Below are 20,014 nucleotides of genomic sequence, written 5' to 3'. Positions count from 1 at the left end.
TACGGGATAAAGGGATGTGAGGGGCTGGGGAAGGGGATGTGCAAGGATGGGAAAAGGGATGCACAGAGATGGGTAAGGGGGACATGAAGGGCTGAGTAAGGGGATGTGCAGAGCTGATTAAGGGGATGTGAAGGGCTGGATAAGGGGATGCACAGGGATGTGAAGGGCTGGATAAGGGGATGCACAGGGATGTGAAGGGCTGGATAAGGGGATGCACGGGGCTGGATAAGGGGATGCACAGGGATGTGAAGGGCTGGATAAGGGGATGCAAAGGGCTGGGTAAGGGGATGCACGGGGCTGGATAAGGGGATGCGTGGGGCTGGGTAAAGGGATGCACGGGGCTGGGTAAGGAGATACAAAGGGCTGGGTAAGGGGATGCACAGGGCTGGGTAAGGGGTGTGTGCAGGGCTGGGTAAGGGGGCAGCCCCAGCATGGAATAAGAGGATTGCAGGGCAGGATATGGGCTCTCTCCCGCCGGCAGCGGGCTCAGCGCAGCCCCAGCCGGGCCGGGAGCGGCTGCCGGTGCCGCGGGGAGGGAGCCCCGTCCCGCGGGTCTGTCGGGCGGAGCGGGCAGGGGCAGGGGCAGGGCTGCGGGACCCGCCACCCCCCGGGCCGCTCCGAGGGCGGAGCTGCCTCAACTTTCCTGCCCGCCGCCTCCTCCGCGGTGCAGTCGGGCTGCGAGGGGCGGCGGCGGCACCGGCGCTGCGGTAGGGATGGGCACGGGGCGGGCAGGTGGGAGCACGGGCAGGGGGGCGGCATCCCGGGGGGAGCGGGGATGCCGAGGGCTGGCAGTGCACCGGGTCTGGGGGTGCCCCGAGTCTGGGGGTGCGGGGAGGTCTGTGGTGCAGGGAAGTCTGAGGGTGTAGGGAGGTCTGGGGGTGCACGGGTTTGGGGGTGCACGGGGTTGTGGGGGTACAAAGGGTCTAGAAATGCACTGAGCCTGGGAGCGCAGGGAGATCTGGGGATGCAGAGGGTTCTGGGGGTGCAGGGAGGTCTAAGAGTGCCGGGGTGTCTGGGGGTGCACGGGGTTTGGGGGTGCAGGGAGGTCTGGGGCTGCACCGAGTCTGGGGGTGCACGGGGTTTGGGGGTGCAGGGAGGTCTGGGTGTGCAAAGGATTTGGGGTGCACAAGGTTTGGGGCTGCAGGGGAAGTCTGTGGTGCAGGGAGGTCTGGGGGTGCACAGGGCTCTGGGGGTGCAGGGGGTCTGGGGGTGCAGGAAGTCTGGGATGCAGGGGGTTCTGAGGGTGCAGGAGGTCCGGGGGTGCAGGGGGGTCTGGGGGTGCACACCGAGCCCCCCTGTGTGTCGCTGATGGTGGGCAAGGGGCTGGCAAGTGGAGCCGCAGGCAGCCCGGGGGGAGACCAGGGCTGAGCAGGGTTTCTCTCTCTATAAAACTGAGCCGTGTGGCTGTGGGTTCCCTCTGCCCACACCCTGGGTCCAGTGTGGGGCATGGGAGGCTCTGGGTGGATGTAGGGGATGTAGGGGTCTCCCTGAGGCTCAGCAGGTTTGCACCTCCTGGCTTTGTGGAACGTCTTTCCAGGCAATGTCCCCTGTCCCCCCCTGGCAGGGACATGATCTGCTCTGGCCGTGCCACCTCGCGCTGGAGACACGAGGTCTGTGCCTCCTGCTTGGCAGCCAGCGGGATGGATCCCTTACGGGTTGTGCAAGGGACGGGCAAAGGCCCTGTTTCATCCCGCTGCCCTCCCTGCTCCGTCCATCCGGGGGGATGAGCCAGATGACCTTCTCCCACCAGGCCAGTGCGTCCTGCTCATGGCACCAGCCCGGCAGGGCTGTCACCTGGGCCCTGTCAGCCTGGGATGTGTCACAGGGAGTCCAAACACCAGTCGGTGTAGTGGGGTTGGGACTCACCTGCCAGGTGGGATGGGGTCTCCGTGGTTCCTGGCCATGGGATGGGCTGGCTCTGCATTGTGCCGGGTGGATGGATGGTGGGGCAGCCTGGAGGAGGTCTGCCTGGCTCTAGCCTCCTTCTGCAAATCTAAAAGCTTAATTTTGGCTCGCTGGGGGAAGGTGCTAACTCTGCTTTCGCAGTAGCAACAGCCGCTTCTTTGCCAGCACACGGGGCTGGGGCTGCTCGCTGCATCCCCTTGGCTTGGTGCCCCCCGCGGAAGCAGGGCTGGGGCAGCCAACCCCTATTAAAGAGAAGAAACCGCCCCAGCCTCTTCTCCTACTCCTCCGAGTGGCAGATGGGTGCTCCAGGGCTCGGTGCTTGGAGACTGCGGGGTGATTTTCAGCAGGATTTGGGTGCTGGGCAAGGCAGAGACACAGCAGCGAGCTGGGAGGAGTATGGGGAGGCAAACAGCTCCAAATCCAGCAAAGCCCCTGCGAACAGAGCACAGGGAAAACTTGCAAGCGCATCGAATTTTCTCGCTGTGCCAGATTTTGTCACTGGCAAAAGCGCCCGCAAAGAGAGGCCCAGCACAGTGTGCCTTGCCAAGCAGGGAAAGCTGCTCCCACCACGGCACCCACCGCTTGAGCCGGGGATTTTTGGGTCTGCAGGGTCAGTATGGATGAAAACTTCATTGAGCTTTTACATCTGGGGTATAGGAGGGATGGAAGCTGGGAACGAGGCAGAAAATTGTCGTATTTTTATCTGCATGTTGGAGTCGTATCTGTTTCTAGCTAGCTCGGCTGCCTCTCTGTGTTACCCTCCTTGTTTTCCCAGCAGCAGATTATTTGGGATAACTGGGAGCTGGAGGAAAGAGCAGACTTAAATGTGTGCGACTTCATGCACATTGCAAAAAATCCTGCACAGCTGTAGTTGGGGCAGAAGGCCAGTTGGCTTCTCTGCCAAAAAACCTGCTTACATTTCCTTAGTGTCCAAAGCCCTCAATGTTTGGGTGAAAACACTGAATCCCTCCCCATCCCAACACCGCCCGGCTGTAGTGTGCATTCGGGTTTGTGGCAGGGAGGTGGTGCGGTGGCAGTGTGTGTCTCTCTGGAGATGAGGTTTGTCTCGGTTTCATTCTTGGATTTGCCCAGAGGCATCATTTGGGTTGACCCACCACAGCCCAAGAAATGATCAGAAAGGGGGAGAAGTGCCTGTGGGTTTCAAATGGTGGCTGCTGCGCTCTGTGAAGGTGGATTTGGGGTTTCTGGTCCATGCTCTGCCCGGCACTGGGCAGACCTGAGGCCAGCACGTGATCTGGTGGGACATCTTGAGCATCATCCTGCAAGCTGGCCAAGATGGGCTGCAGCATTGGGGTGGCTGAGCATCCAAATCAAGGGCAGACTAGGGGTAATTTTGGAGTTACCTACCAGCCTTGAGTCCAAGATTCCACATGCCGTGTTCCATCCAGCTGGACTCCTGGGGTCTCTGGTACCTCTGTGCTTCTCCGTGTAAGGACTTCTCACCACCATTCTCGGTGCTTGCAGCCACCCACACCTGCAAGGTGACAGCTTCCAAGTCACTGCTTTCCTTCTTGTGACATCCTGGCTGTGTCAAGATGAGCAACTTCCACTGAATCTCTCAGTTCAGAGAGCCCTGGGGTATCTCGTCTGCCTGCAATGTGGGGACAGATCCTCATCTCATTCCAGCTCTTGGAGTCCATGTCAGAGCAGGGCAGGCCACAAGCAGGATCTGATACATCCTTCACCATCATTTGGGGGTCAGATGGTGACTCTGGCTGAACTTCAGATGCTCTGCAGCAGTGCTGTGCGGGGGGACCCATCCTTTGTATGGAAAGATGAGCTGGAAGGAATTATTTTCCCCATCTGGCCTGGAGGGGAGAGCAACAAAAATGCCTTTCATCACCCTCGTCATCCTCGCTCTGGAGGAGAGAGCACAGTACGTGCTGGGGGAAGGATGACTGATGGCTCGGTAAGAAGCTGTTAAGCCCTGCACTTGGGGAGTGCTGGTGGAAGTCACCCCTGGAGCAATAGGAAACGTATGGAGCAAGTGCCTGTATAAGCATATAGATAAACTAGAGGCTCCTCTGGCCGGAGATGAAGCACATTGCACTGAGATAGCTCTCAGGGGCTGGCTGCTTGCATGTGCTGCTGGTCCAGAGACCCTGCCGGGCACAGGGAGCACCTCCTTCCCTGGGATCCTTGGACTAGGGGCCAGGGGACCTCCCCGACATGGTGGAGAGGGCTGCTGGGGCTGGATTCATTGTTCTTGGAAGAAGCTGGGACGTTTGGAGAGGGGAGATGTTTCCTTGCCAAAGGGCAGCATGGTGACGAGCCGTGAGAAGGAAGGAAGGAAGGAAGAGTGGAAGAGTGTGAGAAGAGCCAGTCACCCTTTGGATTTTGGACCGGACTCCTGTTAAGAGGCGGAAACCTGTTTCCAGCTCTGCACAAGCCCCAACACCCTCAGCTGTGCATAGTTTTGCTTTCACCTCCTCCTCCTCATGTCCCTCAGGCTGCCTTCAGCCCTGAGCCCCCCCTCCTCCTCCCCAACACCTGGACATTTTCAGGGTGTTGAGATCCCTTTTGTCTGCCTGGGGCCTGAGGAAGCGCACAGACAGAGCCCACCCAAGGCTCCCCGTCTGGCAGGGGATGGCAGGGAAGGATGAAGCGATGTTCCTTGCAGCTGGGAGGGGAGCAAGGGATGCAGGAGCTGCCCTGAGTGATGGGGAATCCCTCCAGCTGCCACAGCAGATGGCTAAATGCTTTCACACCAGGTTGAGTAACCCCACCCTATGGCTCAGGCTGGAAGGGAGAGGTGAGGGAAGCGGTCCCCATCCCTCATCTGTAGATGGAGTGTCACCCTGGGTCAAACAATGGCTACTTGCAACCATGCCACGGAGTGGCACAGTGTGCAGGGCTGTGATGTCCGTCTGTCCATCCACTGGGCTCTGTGTGGCTGTGCAAGTGCGGCGATGTGCAGTGTTGGTCTTTGCAATTTCCTCTGGCCTGCCGGAGGCCTCGGTGCTCTCCATCCGTGCGATAAAAATTGGATGTGAAAAACAGGTATTACCCCCTCCCATCCCCATTAGTATCTTGAGGGATTCCTTTCCGGCAGGCTTGGGTTGAGCAGCCTGGGAATGACAGATCAGCAGGGGGACTGCTGGAAGCGCATAGGGAATAGCGCTCCACAAGGCGATGTTGGGAGCGTCTGCCAGGTGGGGGATTTCAGATGGGGGGCTCCCACCCTGCAGCACCCCATAGCCCAGAGAGACGCCTGAGCCTGGGGTGGCAGCAAGGGATGGCAATAAAATCCCAGGGGGCAAATCCTGGTGCTGGTCCTGGCTATGTGGGAGCATATCTGGCGGCAAGTCCAAGCAAGAATGGGCTGGCCAAGAGCTGAGTCATCCCTCCAGCGTGGAGGAGATCCCCCAAGGCCCCTCGGTTGCCGTTAAGAGGCAGTAGCAAGAGCGAGAGGCTGCGAAATGGCTCCGCCGAGAGCTTGGCTTCTTAGGCGGCCTCGGCCTCCGAGAAAGCAGGGATGCTCAGCTCAGAGCACGAATTTCACAGACATCTGGAGCCTGTGGCTTGTTTCTCAACAGCTCCTTGGCTGTATTTCTCCTCCGTTTCAGAGATAAAGGCGGCGAGGGTGACCCTGTGAAGCGGGAGCTTCGGTGCTGGCCGCTCTCCAGCCAGCCTGGCCGGAGGAAACTGCGGCCCCGCTCTGTGCTGCCGCCAAAGCAAATAGAAATGGGGCGTTAGACAATGCCGGGCGCTAACCGGGGGAGATGTTGGCTGCCGGCGTCACCGCTGCTGACAAGCTCCTTGTCTCCAGGAGCGAGTTTCCACTGGCATCCTTGCCTCTCCTCCTCTCCTCCGTTCCTGGCCAAAACTCTCCCATCAGGCAGCCCAAAGGCTTCATCCATCCTCATCCTTCTCCTCTCTGCCCCTCTGGGGAGGCAGGACCATCCCACACTCTGTGCTGGGGCCAGGGCAGGGACTCGCTGGGTGCTGAGGGAAGTAGGAGGGATGAAAAGTGAAGAAGAGGAGATGCCAAGCTTGCAACAGCCCTCCTGCTTCACTGTGGGCTCGCTGCAAGGATTTGGCTTAGTCATTCATCCCTTCCCTCGCTGGTAGGCTGAGCCACTGCTGAAAATATCCTGGAAGGCTCCCAAGCAGCACAGAAGGCAAGAAAATGAGAAACACATGAAGGAAGGGAAGGGGAGCAGGCGCTGGCGGCGCCCGGAGGAGTGGGGCTCCTGGCCACCCACCTCCCTTCTGGGGCTGGACATGCTGTCACAGCCGTCCCGGCAGCAAGCTGGGGAGGGGGCTGCGCATTGGGTGGGTGATGGTGATGCTCTGCACCCTTCAAGCAGTGGCCTTGCTGGGGCTGGGGACATTGCCCTTCCCACGAGTGCTTCAGGGCAAGTTTGTAGGAAATTGCTCACCCCGAGAAAATGTGTTCCCGGCAGCTCCACATCCTTTTGGCCTCTCGGAAGGGCTGGTGCCTTGACCTTTTGGCCAGCACATGGGAAGCCCAGCGGCATTCGGACCACTTGCTGCAGGGCTTTCACTGGATTTCTAGCACTTTGCTTTTAGCACTTGCGTAGGCTCCAAAGGCACGAGGTTGGTGCCTTGCTGCAGGCTGTGTCCTATCTGGTGGGTCGGCATCTGCACAGCTTCTGTCGGCTGCTGCCATCTCGTGTTGCTCCATAAATGAGTGGATAGATAGAGGTGGCTATCAGCCTTGCCGTGAGGTTGTGGAGGGCTGGCATCTTCCCAGTGATGCTTTCCTGCCTGCCCAGGGCTGAGAGTGCCGGGATTTGGGGTAAGGGGCTACGGGGAACATGCGCTGACCCCTTCCCTGGATGTTGCCTGTTTGAGCCAGGGGCCAAAACCATGTGAGCTGCAACCTGAGACCTGCTGAAGCCCTCGGAGAAATTCCTTTCCCATACAGTCACCTCGGTGGGGGTGCAGAGCCCAGCTGAAAGGGGTGGGCTGGGAGGAAAGGTCCTGAGAGGCCCTGGGTGTCACCTGGGCTTTGCCATCTGTTGTGCAGAGCTGCAGCTCAGCATCTCGGTGGATCCCCATCACCCCTGGAGTGCAATGTCCCCCGATGTGCCCCAGCCCCGGAGCATCCCTCCTGCCTTCCACCTGCAGTTGGGATGCCAGGGGATACTTGGAGGAAGGGCTACGGCTCCTGGGCAGGGAAGGCTGGGGTCCCACATCCTTGCTGAGCCCTCTTAACCCCTCTGTTCCCTCTGCCCAGGTCTCTCCCGTAGCGCCAGCCTCTCTGAGAAGGAGCTGAAGGAGGCGAAGGCGCGGAGCCGGAGGATCGCGGCACAGCTCACCACGGCCCCTGGCCCCAGCTCCAAGGGAGTTCTGCTTTTCAACCGCCGCAAGCAGCGTGTCGATGGGCTTGCCGAGGCTGGGCATGGCGGGGGGCTGCCGCTGAGCCCCGCACCCCGGCCTCGGCCAGCAGCCATGGAGGAAGGCGAGGGGCAGGGGACACAGCCAGAGTCCGGCCAACACGGTGCCGCGGGAGAGGGGCTGCAGGTGAATGCCTCCCCGTGCCAAGAGCTGCCTGCTGAAACCCAACAGGTCCCACTTAGCATTTACCTGAAGGAGAACATGGCATCGGCCACCACCAACGGCGTGCAGGAACAGGCAGCCAGCGGGATGGAGAGCAGGGTAGGGGGGCTCGGGGATGTAGGAGCCCCTGTGGAGCCAAACGCAGCGGCTCTCACCCCGCTGCAGAGCCCTGAGGAGAGGAAGAACAGCGAAGTGCCCAGCGAAGTGCCTGGCAAGGCACCCGATGTGCCGGTGGGGACCACCACGGGAACAGCTTCCCCAGCCAGCCAGCAGAATGGGGTGCAGGGCCGGCAATACTATGAGGTTCATCTCACCCTGGCCAAGCCCAAGCCTGTGAAGAACCGAACGGCCAGACCCTTTGGCATTCAGGCGTCCCCCACCAGCAGCCAGCCGACGGAGGGACCTCCTACTGCTGAGCTGCCCCCACCACCCACCTATGCGGAGACCCTGAGCAGCCCTCCGCCTCTCACCCGTGTCCGCTCGCCCCCCGCCTACTCGGCTCTGTACCCTCCCCGGGAGCAGAAGATGATGCCGGGTCCTGCCTTGAGCTGCGGCGTGAGCGGACCGAACCCTCTCCCCAAAACGGGGATCCTGGAGGAGTCGGCTGCCCGGAGAGCTGGCAAAAAGTCCATGTTCACCTTTGTTGAGAAACCGAAGCTGGGCCCCAACCCCGATCTTCTGGACCTGGTCCAGAGCGCGGACAACAGGAAGAAGCAGAAGGAGCAGGGGGAGGCTGGTGCCGAGGACGAGCCCTTTGCCCTTGGGGCTGAAGCTGCTAACTTTGTCCCCAACAACACGGCCAGGGGTGGGCAGCACCTTCCACCAGCCAATGATGCTCCAGCATGGTCCTCCTGCCTCAAATCTCCCACTATCCAGCCCAAGCCAAAGCCTCAGCCCAGCCACAACCTCAGCGAAGCGAGAGGGAAGGGGGCTGAGCTCTTTGCCCGCCGGCAGTCCAGGATGGAGAAGTTCATCATCGAGGCTCCCTCCCAGCCTGAGCTGCTGCGGTCCCCATCACCCACCATGTCCTTGCCTCCTTCCTGGAAGTACGATGCCAATGCTTGCCTGTCACCCATGGTCTCCAGACACCCATCCAAGAGTCCTTCTAGGCCCTCCAAAACCCCTCCAGCCTCTCTGTATGGTGGCAACCTGATGGAGAATGAGGTCTCCCAGAAGGAGCTGGAGATCTCCAAGCACCAGCCCTACCAGCTCCAATCTTCGCTTTTCGTCCTCTCCCCATCCAAGGGGCCGGCAAGGTCCATGCCCCAGGAGGTGCCTCCACCCAGACCCTCTCTTCCTGATGCCTACCCCTATCCCCAGCAAACCTCCTGCCCGACCTCTCCGCTGCCTCCTTCTCCTGTTTGGCATCCCGCTGTGGTGCCCAGCGCCGGCCAGACCACCTCCAGCCCTGTCTCAAGCACCACCGGGGCTCTGCCCCTGACTCACGGCAGCCGTGCCAGTCCCGGAGCCCCGACCGAGGTGCTGCTGGCGTCCCCGTGCCGCCTGCTGCCGCCCCGAGCCAAGGGGGGCTTCCAGGCACCCCGGCCCTCCTACTCCACCAGGAATGCCGGCATCGAGCCGCAGGTGTGGAAACCTTCTTTTTACTACAAGTAGCAGTGGTGGAGAGAAAAACACTGGGGTTTTAGGCTTCCCTCTGCCCCCTGAGTCCTCCCTAACTGCTCATGGATGTGCCAAAAGCCAAACCAATCACAGAGAAGGGGGGAGGGAGGGGGAAGAAGGATAAATAGATGTAATGGGAGCCAAAGGCGTCCCAGGGAGGCAGTAGGAGTCGAGGATGAGGGCACATGAGATCCCAAAGAACTGACAGGAGCCTGACCATCCCATGGGACTGCCGGCATTTTCTCTCTTCTCTCACCTGGAAACTGTATGGAGCATCGCACCTGTGGCTCTGTCCTTTCCTTGCCTCCTGCCTTTCCAGCTCTCATAGGCAGCAGCTGCCGGCTCTGCCTGCTCACCTGCAGCCCGTCTGTCTTGCTGGCCCCTATCGGCCTCCTACCAAAGCAAACCCCGAGGGGGGACACAGCCTTTCCGCTGCACTGTGCCTGCTCCTGTCTCTTTTGCTGTTCCTTCAGGATCTGTCCTCATTTGCTTCCATGCCACAGAGGAGAGCCACATCCCTGGGGGAACGGCAGAGCCCCACAGAGCTGGGGACACTGCAGGATCCCCATCCCACCCTGCACTCGGTGCCGGAGCTGGGGTCGGGCACCACTGCTTGGCACGGCCTGGAGCGAGGGCTGTGCCAGGGCTGCTGGGCGATGCTCAGCCCGATGCTTGTGCTCCAGCCGTGCCTCTGCCTGGTCCTGGCTCCGGCTGTGCTCCCTGCGGTAACGAGTTGCCTTTCGACTGTGCTTTTATTTCTCCTCTGGTTTTTCTTTTTCTCTTCTTCTGAATACACTCTCTATGCTGTCAGACCAGGCTTTTCTCTTTCCTGCCGGCTGGGAGCAGCTGCCGGGCGATGGATCCCCAAGGCGGCACTGGGGGGGCTCCATTGGGCATCCTGATCCAGTGGGAGGTGTCCCTGCCCATGGCAGGGGGTTTGGAACTGGGTGATCTTTAAGGGCCCTTCCAACCCAAACTATTCTATGATTGTATGATTCTATGATTCATCACCTGGAGGGAGGCTGTGGGAAGCTGCAGGCAGAGAGATGTCCTGGGTCATTTTGGCCAGGATATCCTTTTGGCCAAGGATAATTAACTGCAGGCTCAGCCTGCCCCACACCTCGCCTGCTGAGAAGCATTTTTGGGGAGCCCTTGTTGGGGGCGCAACATGCACAGACACATCTCTAGTTCCCATGGGGCTGAGCCAGCACCAAAGTGGCCACAGAACCAATCCTGCCCCCATCTCTCTGCTCTGTCCCCTTCATCCCCCTAAGCTGTCTCGCACTAACCCACTCTCTGTCCCCCTCCAGGAAAGGCGGTCATCGCTGCCCGCCTCCCCCACCTGGACGCCGCGGCTGGCGAGGCGCCCGGGCAGCCTGGACGGCTGGGCCAGCCCGGCCTCGGTGCTCGAGCTGGATGAGGGACCCCCAGTGTCCCCTCCATGGAGCGAGAGGTCCCTGTCCCCGCTGCGGCAGGACGCTGACCCCCGAGCCAGCCGGCAGATGCAAGCACGGCTCGCCAGGAACATCATCAACGCTGCCCGGAGGAAAAGCTCCTCTCCCAAAGCGGTGGGGCTGGAGGGCTCCCGGCCGTTCACCCCCATCCCCGCCAGCCCCCCCAGTCTGCCCCAGTCCCCTCGGCTGGCACGGCCAGAGGGCTCCAGAGCCCCGGCACCGCCGGCTGCCAGCGGGGTGCTGGGGAGCCTGGGCAGCCCCTCGCCCACCCACAAAAGCCCCCTGCGATCACCCCGGGCTGACGGCCCCCAGTTTTGTGCCTCCCCTGGGATGCTCCGAGCCACTTGGGCAGAAGGTCGCCAGCTCCTGCTGCCACCCAGCCTGTCCTCCTGCCCTGTCCCCGGGCTGTCCCCCAGCCCTAAGAGCCCCCTGCCATCCCCCGTCGTGGGCAAGCGATCCTCGGCCAAGCGCTGCACCTCCCGGTCCCCGACAGACTCGGACGTCTCCCTCGACTCCGAAGACTCGGGGGCCAAGAGCCCGGGCATCCACAGCTTCAACCTGTGCCCGCGGGGCTGGACCGGCAGCCTGCGGATGAAGCCGGGGGGGCTGCCCTCGGGGGCCCCCTGTACCTCCTAGACCTGCCAGGCCACCCTGTCCCCAGCCCTGCCAGCCTGAGAGATGCCACCCGTTGACTCCCCAAGCGGGAACGCCCCAACGCCTGAGCTGTGGTTCCCAAAATCCATTTTCCCCGCTCCCTGGTGGAGCTGCTGCGGCCCCTTGGCATGCCGGTGGGGTCAGGTGCCTCCTTGCCTGTCCACCATCCCATGGCCCCGCTCTATTTTTACCACCCTAACCTTTCGGGCAGGACTGCCTGGTCAGCAGCAGCAGAGGGGAGGCAGCCCCCAGCACTGCCCCCTCCCTCCGCAGCCCCTGCCCCATGGAGAAGGGATGGGGATGAGCTCGGTGGTCCCCTGCGAGCCCCCTGTCCCCAGCGCTGGGTGTCACAGAGCCCAGCACCCCCCAGCTCTGCTTCCCCGGGCGGCACAGCCGGTGCTGCTGCCTGTGGGGACACGGGGGTGGGCAGTGCCAAGTGGGTGTTGTGGCCAGGGACCCTCTCCCACCCTCTTCCAGCCTCCAGATCTGGCTGGTTTCAATTGAAACCAGATTTTGAGGAGGAAAAGTTCATTTTTAATTCCAGCCCCGCCCCCCCTTCCCCATTCTTCATGGCTTTTTTTATTATTATATTTTCCTCTTTTGATCCCTTCTTAAAGAAATTCCCCCAAAATCCTTCCCTGGTGACCAAAAAAAAAGAGCCAAAGTTATTTATTTCCATGTCAAGGGGACCATTTACAGGTGCCCTTCCACCCCACCCAGGTGAAGAGAGGGACAGCCCCATCCCAAACCCTGTCCCCATCCCCAGGCTCATCCGGTCCCTGACCCATCACCCCCGGGATGGAGGGGCACTGGGGGACCAGCGGGTGCTGGGGCATCCACGGTGGGCAGGAGGAGGGGGGTGAAGGAAGCAGTACAGGTTGCAGAAGGTTTGAAGGAGGTGTTGGTGCAGGAGGCGATGCTGAGTGTCTTGGGGACAGGCTGGTGTCCCCATGGGGACCTGCAAAGGGCCGGTGCCCTGCAAGGGACTGGGGGGCAGACACTCCACCCTGAGGACAGCAGTATTTGGGGGAGGCTCAGGGGGTGATGAGAGGAGGGATGGACACACTTATGTGGCAGAGCCTGGGGAGAGCAGTGGGTGCGTAGGAGGGCAATGGGCCCCCAAAGTCCTTGTCCCCACCCACAGATGAGTAGGAGTTGGTTGGATGCCAGGAGATGCCACGGCAGTGACCACAGCCCAGGGGATGCAGGCTTGATGCTGGTAAGACCAGCAATGAGGAAGGAGGATGCATTGCGGTGTCAGGGTTCAGGGAGGTCCTGCCACCCCTTCCCTTTCCCCATGACACGCTGCCTGAGCCAGCCCAGCCCTTCCCCTGGGATCCCCCTGCCCCACAGCCTGCCCTTCTAAGGACACAGCCCCCCTTGCTCACCAGCCACCAGCACGCGCCTCCACCACACAGTTGTGTATCCAGCTCAGAAATAAACTGCCGTTATCACACTTGACCTGGCCTGCCTGGCTCCCATCCATCCCCAAGGTGACCTGGGCACATGTGGCACACTGCCACCACCCTGGTCCCCAAGGTTCAGCCCTGCTCCATACCAGGCTGACAGCATCCATGCCCCCAAGGGTCAGCCCCACTCTATGCCAGAGTAACAGCATCCCTGTCTCCAAGTGCTGGACCTCCTTTGCGCTGGGGTGATGGCATCCCAGTCCCCAAGGGCTGGACTCGATGATCCAAGATGTCTTTTCCAACCTAGTGATTCTATTGTTCTATGATTCTAAGGGTCAGCCCTGCTCCGTGCCCGGGTGACGGCATCCCAGTCCCCAAGGGTCAGCCCTGCTCCGCCCCCTTTCTCAGCCAGAAATAACTGCTGTCCTGTGGCCAGACCTTGGCTTCTGGGCTGGAGCCCAGCACGGGCTGAGGCGAGCAGCAGGGAGCCCGCGGGTGCCGTGGAGGCCCAGCCAGGACCACCAAGCACTGGTGGCAACAGCGTAGCTTCAGCCTTGTCCGCAGTGCAGCAGGAGAGCATCTTTGGTTCTCAACATCTTGGGCCATCCCCTGGCCAGGTAGGGGAGAAGAGGTCCCGCACTGGGGTTGGTGGGTGCGTGTGTGCATGGAGCTTGGGGATGACCCAGCCTTGGTGGTGGGGACATCACCACGGGGGGCAGGGTATGGCCTCCCAGGGGACACAGCAGGTGCCTGGAGCGAGGTCGAGGGCAGGATGGTGCACAGGTCCCAGGCTCATCGTGCAGGTGGTGGATCTTGAACTCGGAGCTGGCAGGGAACTGTGTGCCAGGCAGTGGCAGCTCCACAGAGACCCCCTGCTCTCCAGGGCTCTCAGGGGAAGCTGCACAGCACCAGCCCAAGCCAAGGGATGTGGGATGCACCAAACAGGGCCAAACCTTGTGCTTGCTGAGCGGAACACACCGGCCACGAGGAGGGTGCTGCTGCGGATGGGTAGCTCGGGGCACTCAGACCAGGGCTGGTTTCCAGCTGCCTCCCTGTGAAGGAGCAACCGTGTCCAGTGGCTCTGTGTCCTGCCTCGCTGCTGGCTGGGCTCTCCAGCTCCACGGCTGGGTCAGGGTTGAAGCTCCTGCACCCTTGAGGCCAGCAGCTGAAAATAGTTCTGCTAAGGCGGAGGTGTTGGTGGGGGAGCAGCCAGGGGCCCTGCTCACTTAGCAGGCTGCGGGCAGTGGGTGCTGCTCCGAGGAGACTCAGGAGACGAGGACACAAGCTCACTGTAGGCAAGGGCAGAGGTGGGGACGTTTTCTGCCCTGCAGAAAGGCAGAGAGGAGAGATGACAAGCAAGGGATAAGGGGCTTCTAACGTTTCCCTGTATCTGTTGAAAGGAACAGAAAGCAGGGCAGGAATGACCCTGGTCACGAGAGATGTTCAGAGATGATGCTGGCCAGGGGAGATGAAGTTCAGGGATGATGCTGTCCTGTGAAATTCTCAGCCAAAGCCTGGCCTCTCCCCGTGGCACTCCTGGGGCTGATGCATCCCCACACTCAGCATCACCCCAGGGCTGCCTCTCTCTTCCAGCTGGGCAGGATCCATCCTCGTCCCACAGAGTTGCCCTGGGAGCGTGGCAGCAGGCGATGACCATCATGAGACCAGAACCTGAAGAGGGTAAGGCAGTCAGCGGGTGCCACCAGCCCCAGGGCAGTGCTGCCCCCCTGCCTAGCGGCCAGACACAGCTCTGGTTGAGGCTACTAGCCACAATACCCAGGGCCTCAGTGCTTGCTTTCTTGGTCCCTTTTTGCACTACGGCCCCAAGGGGCAGCAATTGCATGTTGAAGGCTGGAAGATTCATGCACGGGGGCAGGAGAAGCTGTTTGAGCTTCTGGGCCGGGGATAATCCCTAACAATCCCCCACATTGAGGAAATGCTGGTCCCTGGTGCACCTCACAGTGTCGGCACAGGGCTGAGCTGTGCGACAGGGACCCTGGGAAGGGGACACGCTGCTCTTGTGCTGGGCACGGGGGTCCTCAGCCCTGCAGCACCCTCAGCTGTGCCTGCACTCTCCCCTGACCTCCTCAGTGCCCCGGTTGGACCTGGGCAAGAAGATGAGCACACCGCAGGACCTGATGATTGAGGAACTCTCCCTGCGGAACAACCGTGGCTCACAGCTCTTCCAGCAGCGTCAGAGGAGGATGCAGCGCTTTGTCTTTGAGCATCCCAGCAACTACAGGGAGGTGGGTGTGTAGCTCACCTCCCTACTCCAAGCAGTACAGCCTTTCCCCGGCTCTCACAGACTTTGCAGAGAAGTGATCCCTTGTGGGGCTGGGAGCTGGCTGTTATGCCGAGACAAAGGGAGAGGAGAGATGTCTTGGTGGGCTGTGGGTGGAGATGGGATGAGCATCAGGTTTGGCTTTCAACAAAAAGCAAGGGTGCTGCCCCCCCTGCACCCCCTGACCCCTCTCCTCACCTCCCACAGCACACAGGGATGAGGGCAGGTGGCTCACACCACGGCGAGAAAGGTGATGCGGAGGGAACGGCAAATGAGTGGATGGTGAGTAGGTGGAGGAAGCTCTGAGGTGCTTTCGACAGCTCCCCATGCCCCACTGACTCTCCCCTCTGCAGGCAGGGGAGGACGCCGAGGACCAGCAGAACTATCACTCTGAGCTCCACGTGGCAGCATCACCCCAGGGTGGCCCCCCCAAAGTGCCCAAGAAGACAGAGAAAGTTTTGCAGATGAGCAAAGTCCTCAACCCTGATGCCCTGGCGCCGGGTAAATGCCACATCCACACCAAAGCTGACACCATTGTTATCTCGGTAAAGCGGGGCTGGAGGCAGCGAGCTGCTGCTTGCCAAGGGGTTCTCCCCAAAACCCTCCCCAGAGTCTTTCTATATATAAATATTTATGTTATAGATTTGCAATGCTGCTCCCAGCAGCAGGTCCTCTGTGAGCATGCAAAGGCAGAGCTGCTCCCAGGCCCCTCTCACCTGCTCGGGATGTTGCCCCAGCCAGGCTGCGGTCGCAGCAGCCCATGCTGTCTCTCCTCCCACACAGGATACTCAAGCCCCCTCAAAGAAGTCCCCCCGGAGAAGTTCAATGTCACCGCCATCCCCAAAGGCTACCGATCCCCGTGGCAGGAGCTCCTCAGTAATGAGAACAATGCTGTGTATGGCAAGACCCAGCTGCCCGTGAAACCCGCCCCATGGGACTTCAGGAGCTTCAACAGGTAATGCTGGCCAAGGAGCAGACACTGCCAACCTGTCCATCCCTTGGTCAAGCCCTTCAGCCCCAAGAAGAATCGAACATCCTGCCAGGGAAATACAATGGTCCACACCCTCTTTATACACCACAGGGGAGCAGCAAGGGCTCAGGTTGCTCTTTGCCTGGTCAGGAGCAACTATGTGGCTCCTCTGCAAAGATCCCTGCCTCCAGCAGCTCCTCAGATCTCCTCTCATCTCCACCACCCAGTTTGTGCAGCATTAAGAGCTTGATCGTACTGGGTAGCCTCGGGGATGAAATCTGGGAGGACTAATTCTCATGCACGTGTTCTTGGGGAAGGAATCACTGCTGTTCCCAGCTGGGCTCAGCTCTGGGCTGGGTAGGGGAACGGCACAAACACTGCCAAGTCCCTTTCCTAATTTCCTTAAGGTATCCAAGCAGCTGCTGGAAGTGGTGGGGGTATAAGGTTAATCTTCCCACAAGGTGCTAAGAGATCACTAGATTCCTTTCTCCTGCTTGAGATTGAAGTCTCCTAGCTCATTTATGGTGGTTCAGCCTGGCAAACTCCACACCCTGCATCTCCTGGGCATCTCCAAATTACACTGGAGTCAAGGCTGGGAGCAGAAACCACCAAGGAAAATCTCCTTTCAGGAAAGGTCCTTAGTGGGGATTCAGAATTTGGAGAGGTGATGGTAGCAGAGCACCAGCAGCCCAATGTAGAATAATAAGAACTGAACTTTCAAGCTGATCATCACAGGGAATGCACAAGGCAAGGTCCTGGCACTCCTCACTGAAAGCCTTTCTTGAGGGTAAAAGTATGTTAGCCTTGGTGGCCTGGCCAAAGTCACCTTCCAGCAGGCAAGCTCTCACTGGACCTCCCTGCCCGGACACCGCATTGCTCCCCATCAGATCATGTGGTGCTGCGCTGGGACTCTGCAGATGGCAGCTTTCCTAAGCACCCAGGTTGGATTTGGGGAGGTTCAGAACAGGATTGCTGCACTTTGAATGCTTGGCAGAAGGGTCTGGGGGAGTGACAACCCCTCTGTGTGGGAACAGCATCCTAAAGGGCAGCCATCACTGTCCCTTCGCTGCTCTCCTCTCCCTCAGCCCTGGGGGCTTTGCTGTGGGGCCTGGCGAGGTGCAGAGAACAAGGCTGTGGCACGATGAACCCCTGCTGTATTTCCCTTCCCCCACCAGAGAGAGTGGCAGCACACTGGTTTGCACTGGAATGAGTCTGAGGGAGCGAGGGAAGAGGTGGCGGAATGAACAGAAGAGACAAGAAGTCACAGGCAAGAGCGGAGAAATAAAAGGACTGCATTAGCTCTTCCCTCAGGGTCTCCTTCCCAGTTCCTCAGCCCTCGCAAGCTCTCCTAGAGCAGTAACATCAGAGGAGGTGCCGTAGTAGGAGGACAAGGAGCTGCTGCAGACGCTTGTCTCTTTTCTTCCAACATTTAGCTGTTTTCCTGCCTCAGTATTTATTTACAGACAGGGACAGAAGCAAGGGCATGTTTCTGAATAATGCTTCACCCTGCACCATTTCTCCCCTCTCACATGCTGCCTTTCTATTTAAAGCCTTGAACTGTTATTTAATACAGACGGATACTAATTTAACACCAAGCCTCTTGCCACCTCCTCTAATTCTTCACTGAGGCATTAAGATTCAAAGACCCAATCTGCTTTTAACTGGGGGCTTTTCATGATCTTCCAAGCTGTTGGCTTTCAAATCACTTCTCAGTTCATCAAATACTGAACTGCAGAAAAAGCAGCTTGAAGTTTTTCAGCCAGTCGCCTTGCCTAAAGCTAGGGGAATCCCAGCACAGCTCGCACGGGTCAGAGGGCAAGTTCACCATCTCAACAGCAACTGCATTAAGGCAGACCAATCTACTCCCAACTGTAAACACTCAGGCTGTGATGCACAGACCTTCGGCCACCTTGCTAAAGTGTGCTGCCTCCAGAGAGTGAAAAACAAGCTTTGAAAAGCTTGTCTGTCTTTTCCCAGAAACGAGTTTTCTGGAATAAACCTCTCTCATTTACCTTTCCCCCCTTATTTTTCCTCTGTTGCAAAACAGTGCCACGTTACTCATGTTCGAGCAGTGCTTCCCAAAGCAAACATTCCCAGCTATGCCTCATTGATAGCTCAGTCTCCATACGCTGCTCCAAAACCAACATTTGTGGCTTTTTGGGGGCTGGCACTCTCTTCCCTGCTGCCTTTCCACATTTCTCCAAAAAGGGATGACAGCTCCTACCCCCCCACCCCCAGCTCCTCCTGTTAGTCACAGTCCACGAGAAGCTGTCCAAAACGCAGACTGGAGCCAGGGCCAAGAGAAAGACCTTCATTCTGCACATGTGCTGGAGCAGTCAGGACACAGCACTGTCAGCTCAGCACTCTGCAGAACACATTGCCTGTGAACGAGTCACTTCCTAAAGACCAGGGGGTTTGTCACCATCACCTGCTCCCTTAGCCTAACCTCTTCCATGCACAGCACAGCTCTACTGCTGGTGGTGGAGCACACTGCAAGACACTACTGTAAAGGTAACACCATGCTCTACCCTCTCCTGCACAGCCACTGGCACTCAGGCATTAAACCCCACTCTCCAGGCCTGCCAAAGCTCAAGCTGAGGTTGGGTCTGTACAAGAGAAGCTCCTCGCTGGGCTAGCAGAGGCTCCAACAACATCCTGGGGAGGAAGAAGAGCATTGCTGCAGGCATTGCTAGGTTGCTGCTAAATCCAGAAGTGATTTTCCTATCACATTTACAACACGCAGGACCACCCTCATGATGCGCTAAGCCCGTTTTTTCCTTGTGTCACAGGACTCCTACCCCATTTGACAAAACACTGGTCGGTGACCTGTTCTCCACACCTGCCGTGGATCTGGATAACCTGAGCGCTCTGGAGGTGATCGCCCACAGACCCAACTTCAACAGAGTGGCGCAAGGTTGGGTGCGGATCCTCCCAGAGAGTGAAGAGCTATAGGACACGCGCTCCCTTCCCCATCGCCACGGCTGCTTTTCTTGCTCATACTTTGCACAGTAGGGGAGAGGGGAGTAAGTGTTCTTCACAAAAGCTAAACTAGTGGTCTCGGGTTGTCATCCTCTTCAAAGGGATTTGAACAAGCTCAAGACTGGGACCATTTTGAATTCCCCTCGTACCAGTGATTCTCTCAAGGGCATTTAAAGCAAAGCTAACCAGCCAAGTTCTCACTGATAATGCAAACAGATCCCCGTAAGCTCCTGTACAAAATACTCCGTACAGCCCGTCCTCTTCTTCGCCTTGTGGAAAACGGCAGGACTGCCAGCTGCAACGCACTGAGCTGTCTCGCTGCTTCTTCACTGACACACAAGACCTGCTCTGACAGCTGCTCGCCTTTGCAGAGAAATTCCATCTTCAGGACAACTCTACATCTGTCATTCCAGGCAGGACAGTGAGAGGAGGCGATAATTGAAGAGCAGCAGCAAAACAAGTTACTGGAGGCACTGGCATGTTAAAAGCACTTATCTTGGGCTTGGCTGGACAACAAACACAAATGAGGAACTGAGAATCTGCCCATTTACCAACACAGCACAGCCAGGATATAAGGGAGAGGAACACTGGGAATTGGAAACTTGTGCCTTGCTTTCCACAAGCTACCAGCTAGCACCTGGCAGCTGATATTTTCCCCTTCCTACTGCTATTTGCATGCCTTGCATAAACACCTAAACCCTCTGATTGACTTACACCAGATTTGTTTCATATAGATGGTCAATAAGAATCCAGCCCTGCCTGGACCAGCTGTGCTGCAGAATTGCACAAGTCTGAAGACATTGCCAGGGTTTTGCGGCAACTTCTGCATCAGTGGGAAGGAAAAGCAGCAGAGCCATGACACCAGAGCAATCACAGGCTTCTCTGCGAATGCAAAAATCAGCAGCGAGGATTGAACTGCAGGTTTTCAGCAGTGACAGTGGGGCATGCATTAACAGCAGTCTGTAGGAGTCATTGAAACAGCTGGAAATCCCAAAAATCTCTAACTTCTTAATTTCCACAATCGTTTTTGTCAGGTTCTTAAGTTTACCCTTATTTAATCTTGCAAGTTATTTAATCTTGCAAAAGCAGGAGCATCAAGATAAAAGTAACTTTTTCACGACTGTGAATAAACCAGGCAAGTACATTTGTGGTAGAAGTGCAGTTAACAGCTGCATCACTTCTCAAAAGTATTTGT

General features: G+C 58.6%; 2 protein-coding genes across 6 annotated transcripts in view; both read left to right on the top strand.

The window, feature by feature from the left end:
- Positions 1-12,656, top strand: part of SYNPO (synaptopodin) — a 36,275-nt gene extending 23,619 nt beyond the window's left edge. For 4 of the 5 annotated variants that reach the window (XM_054079571.1, XM_054079570.1, XM_054079569.1 and 1 more), the window contains 2 exons: positions 7,130-9,036; positions 10,383-12,656. In XM_054079571.1, coding sequence (XP_053935546.1) covers positions 7,130-9,036; positions 10,383-11,162 — 2,687 coding nt within the window. In that variant the 3' untranslated portion in view covers positions 11,163-12,656. Of the gene's footprint in view, positions 1-628; positions 733-7,129; positions 9,037-10,382 lie in introns of those variants that run through there. The other variant, XM_054079573.1, reaches the window with a different exon arrangement.
- Positions 12,657-13,019: 363 nt separating this feature from the next.
- On the top strand, positions 13,020-19,879 carry MYOZ3 (myozenin 3). Its single transcript, XM_009561244.2, has 7 exons — positions 13,020-13,206; positions 14,183-14,269; positions 14,681-14,835; positions 15,078-15,152; positions 15,224-15,371; positions 15,654-15,825; positions 18,630-19,879. Exons 2-7 carry the CDS (start codon positions 14,239-14,241, stop codon positions 18,790-18,792), a joined length of 744 nt encoding a protein of 247 aa, XP_009559539.2. The 5' UTR covers positions 13,020-13,206; positions 14,183-14,238; the 3' UTR covers positions 18,793-19,879.
- The last annotated feature ends 135 nt before the right edge of the window (positions 19,880-20,014 follow it).

The sequence above is a fragment of the Cuculus canorus genome, chromosome 14 (assembly GCF_017976375.1).
Source record: "Cuculus canorus isolate bCucCan1 chromosome 14, bCucCan1.pri, whole genome shotgun sequence".
Lineage (NCBI taxonomy): Eukaryota > Metazoa > Chordata > Aves > Cuculiformes > Cuculidae > Cuculus > Cuculus canorus.
Note: the sequence above shows the minus strand (reverse complement) of the source record. Positions and strands in the feature narration are given on the sequence as shown.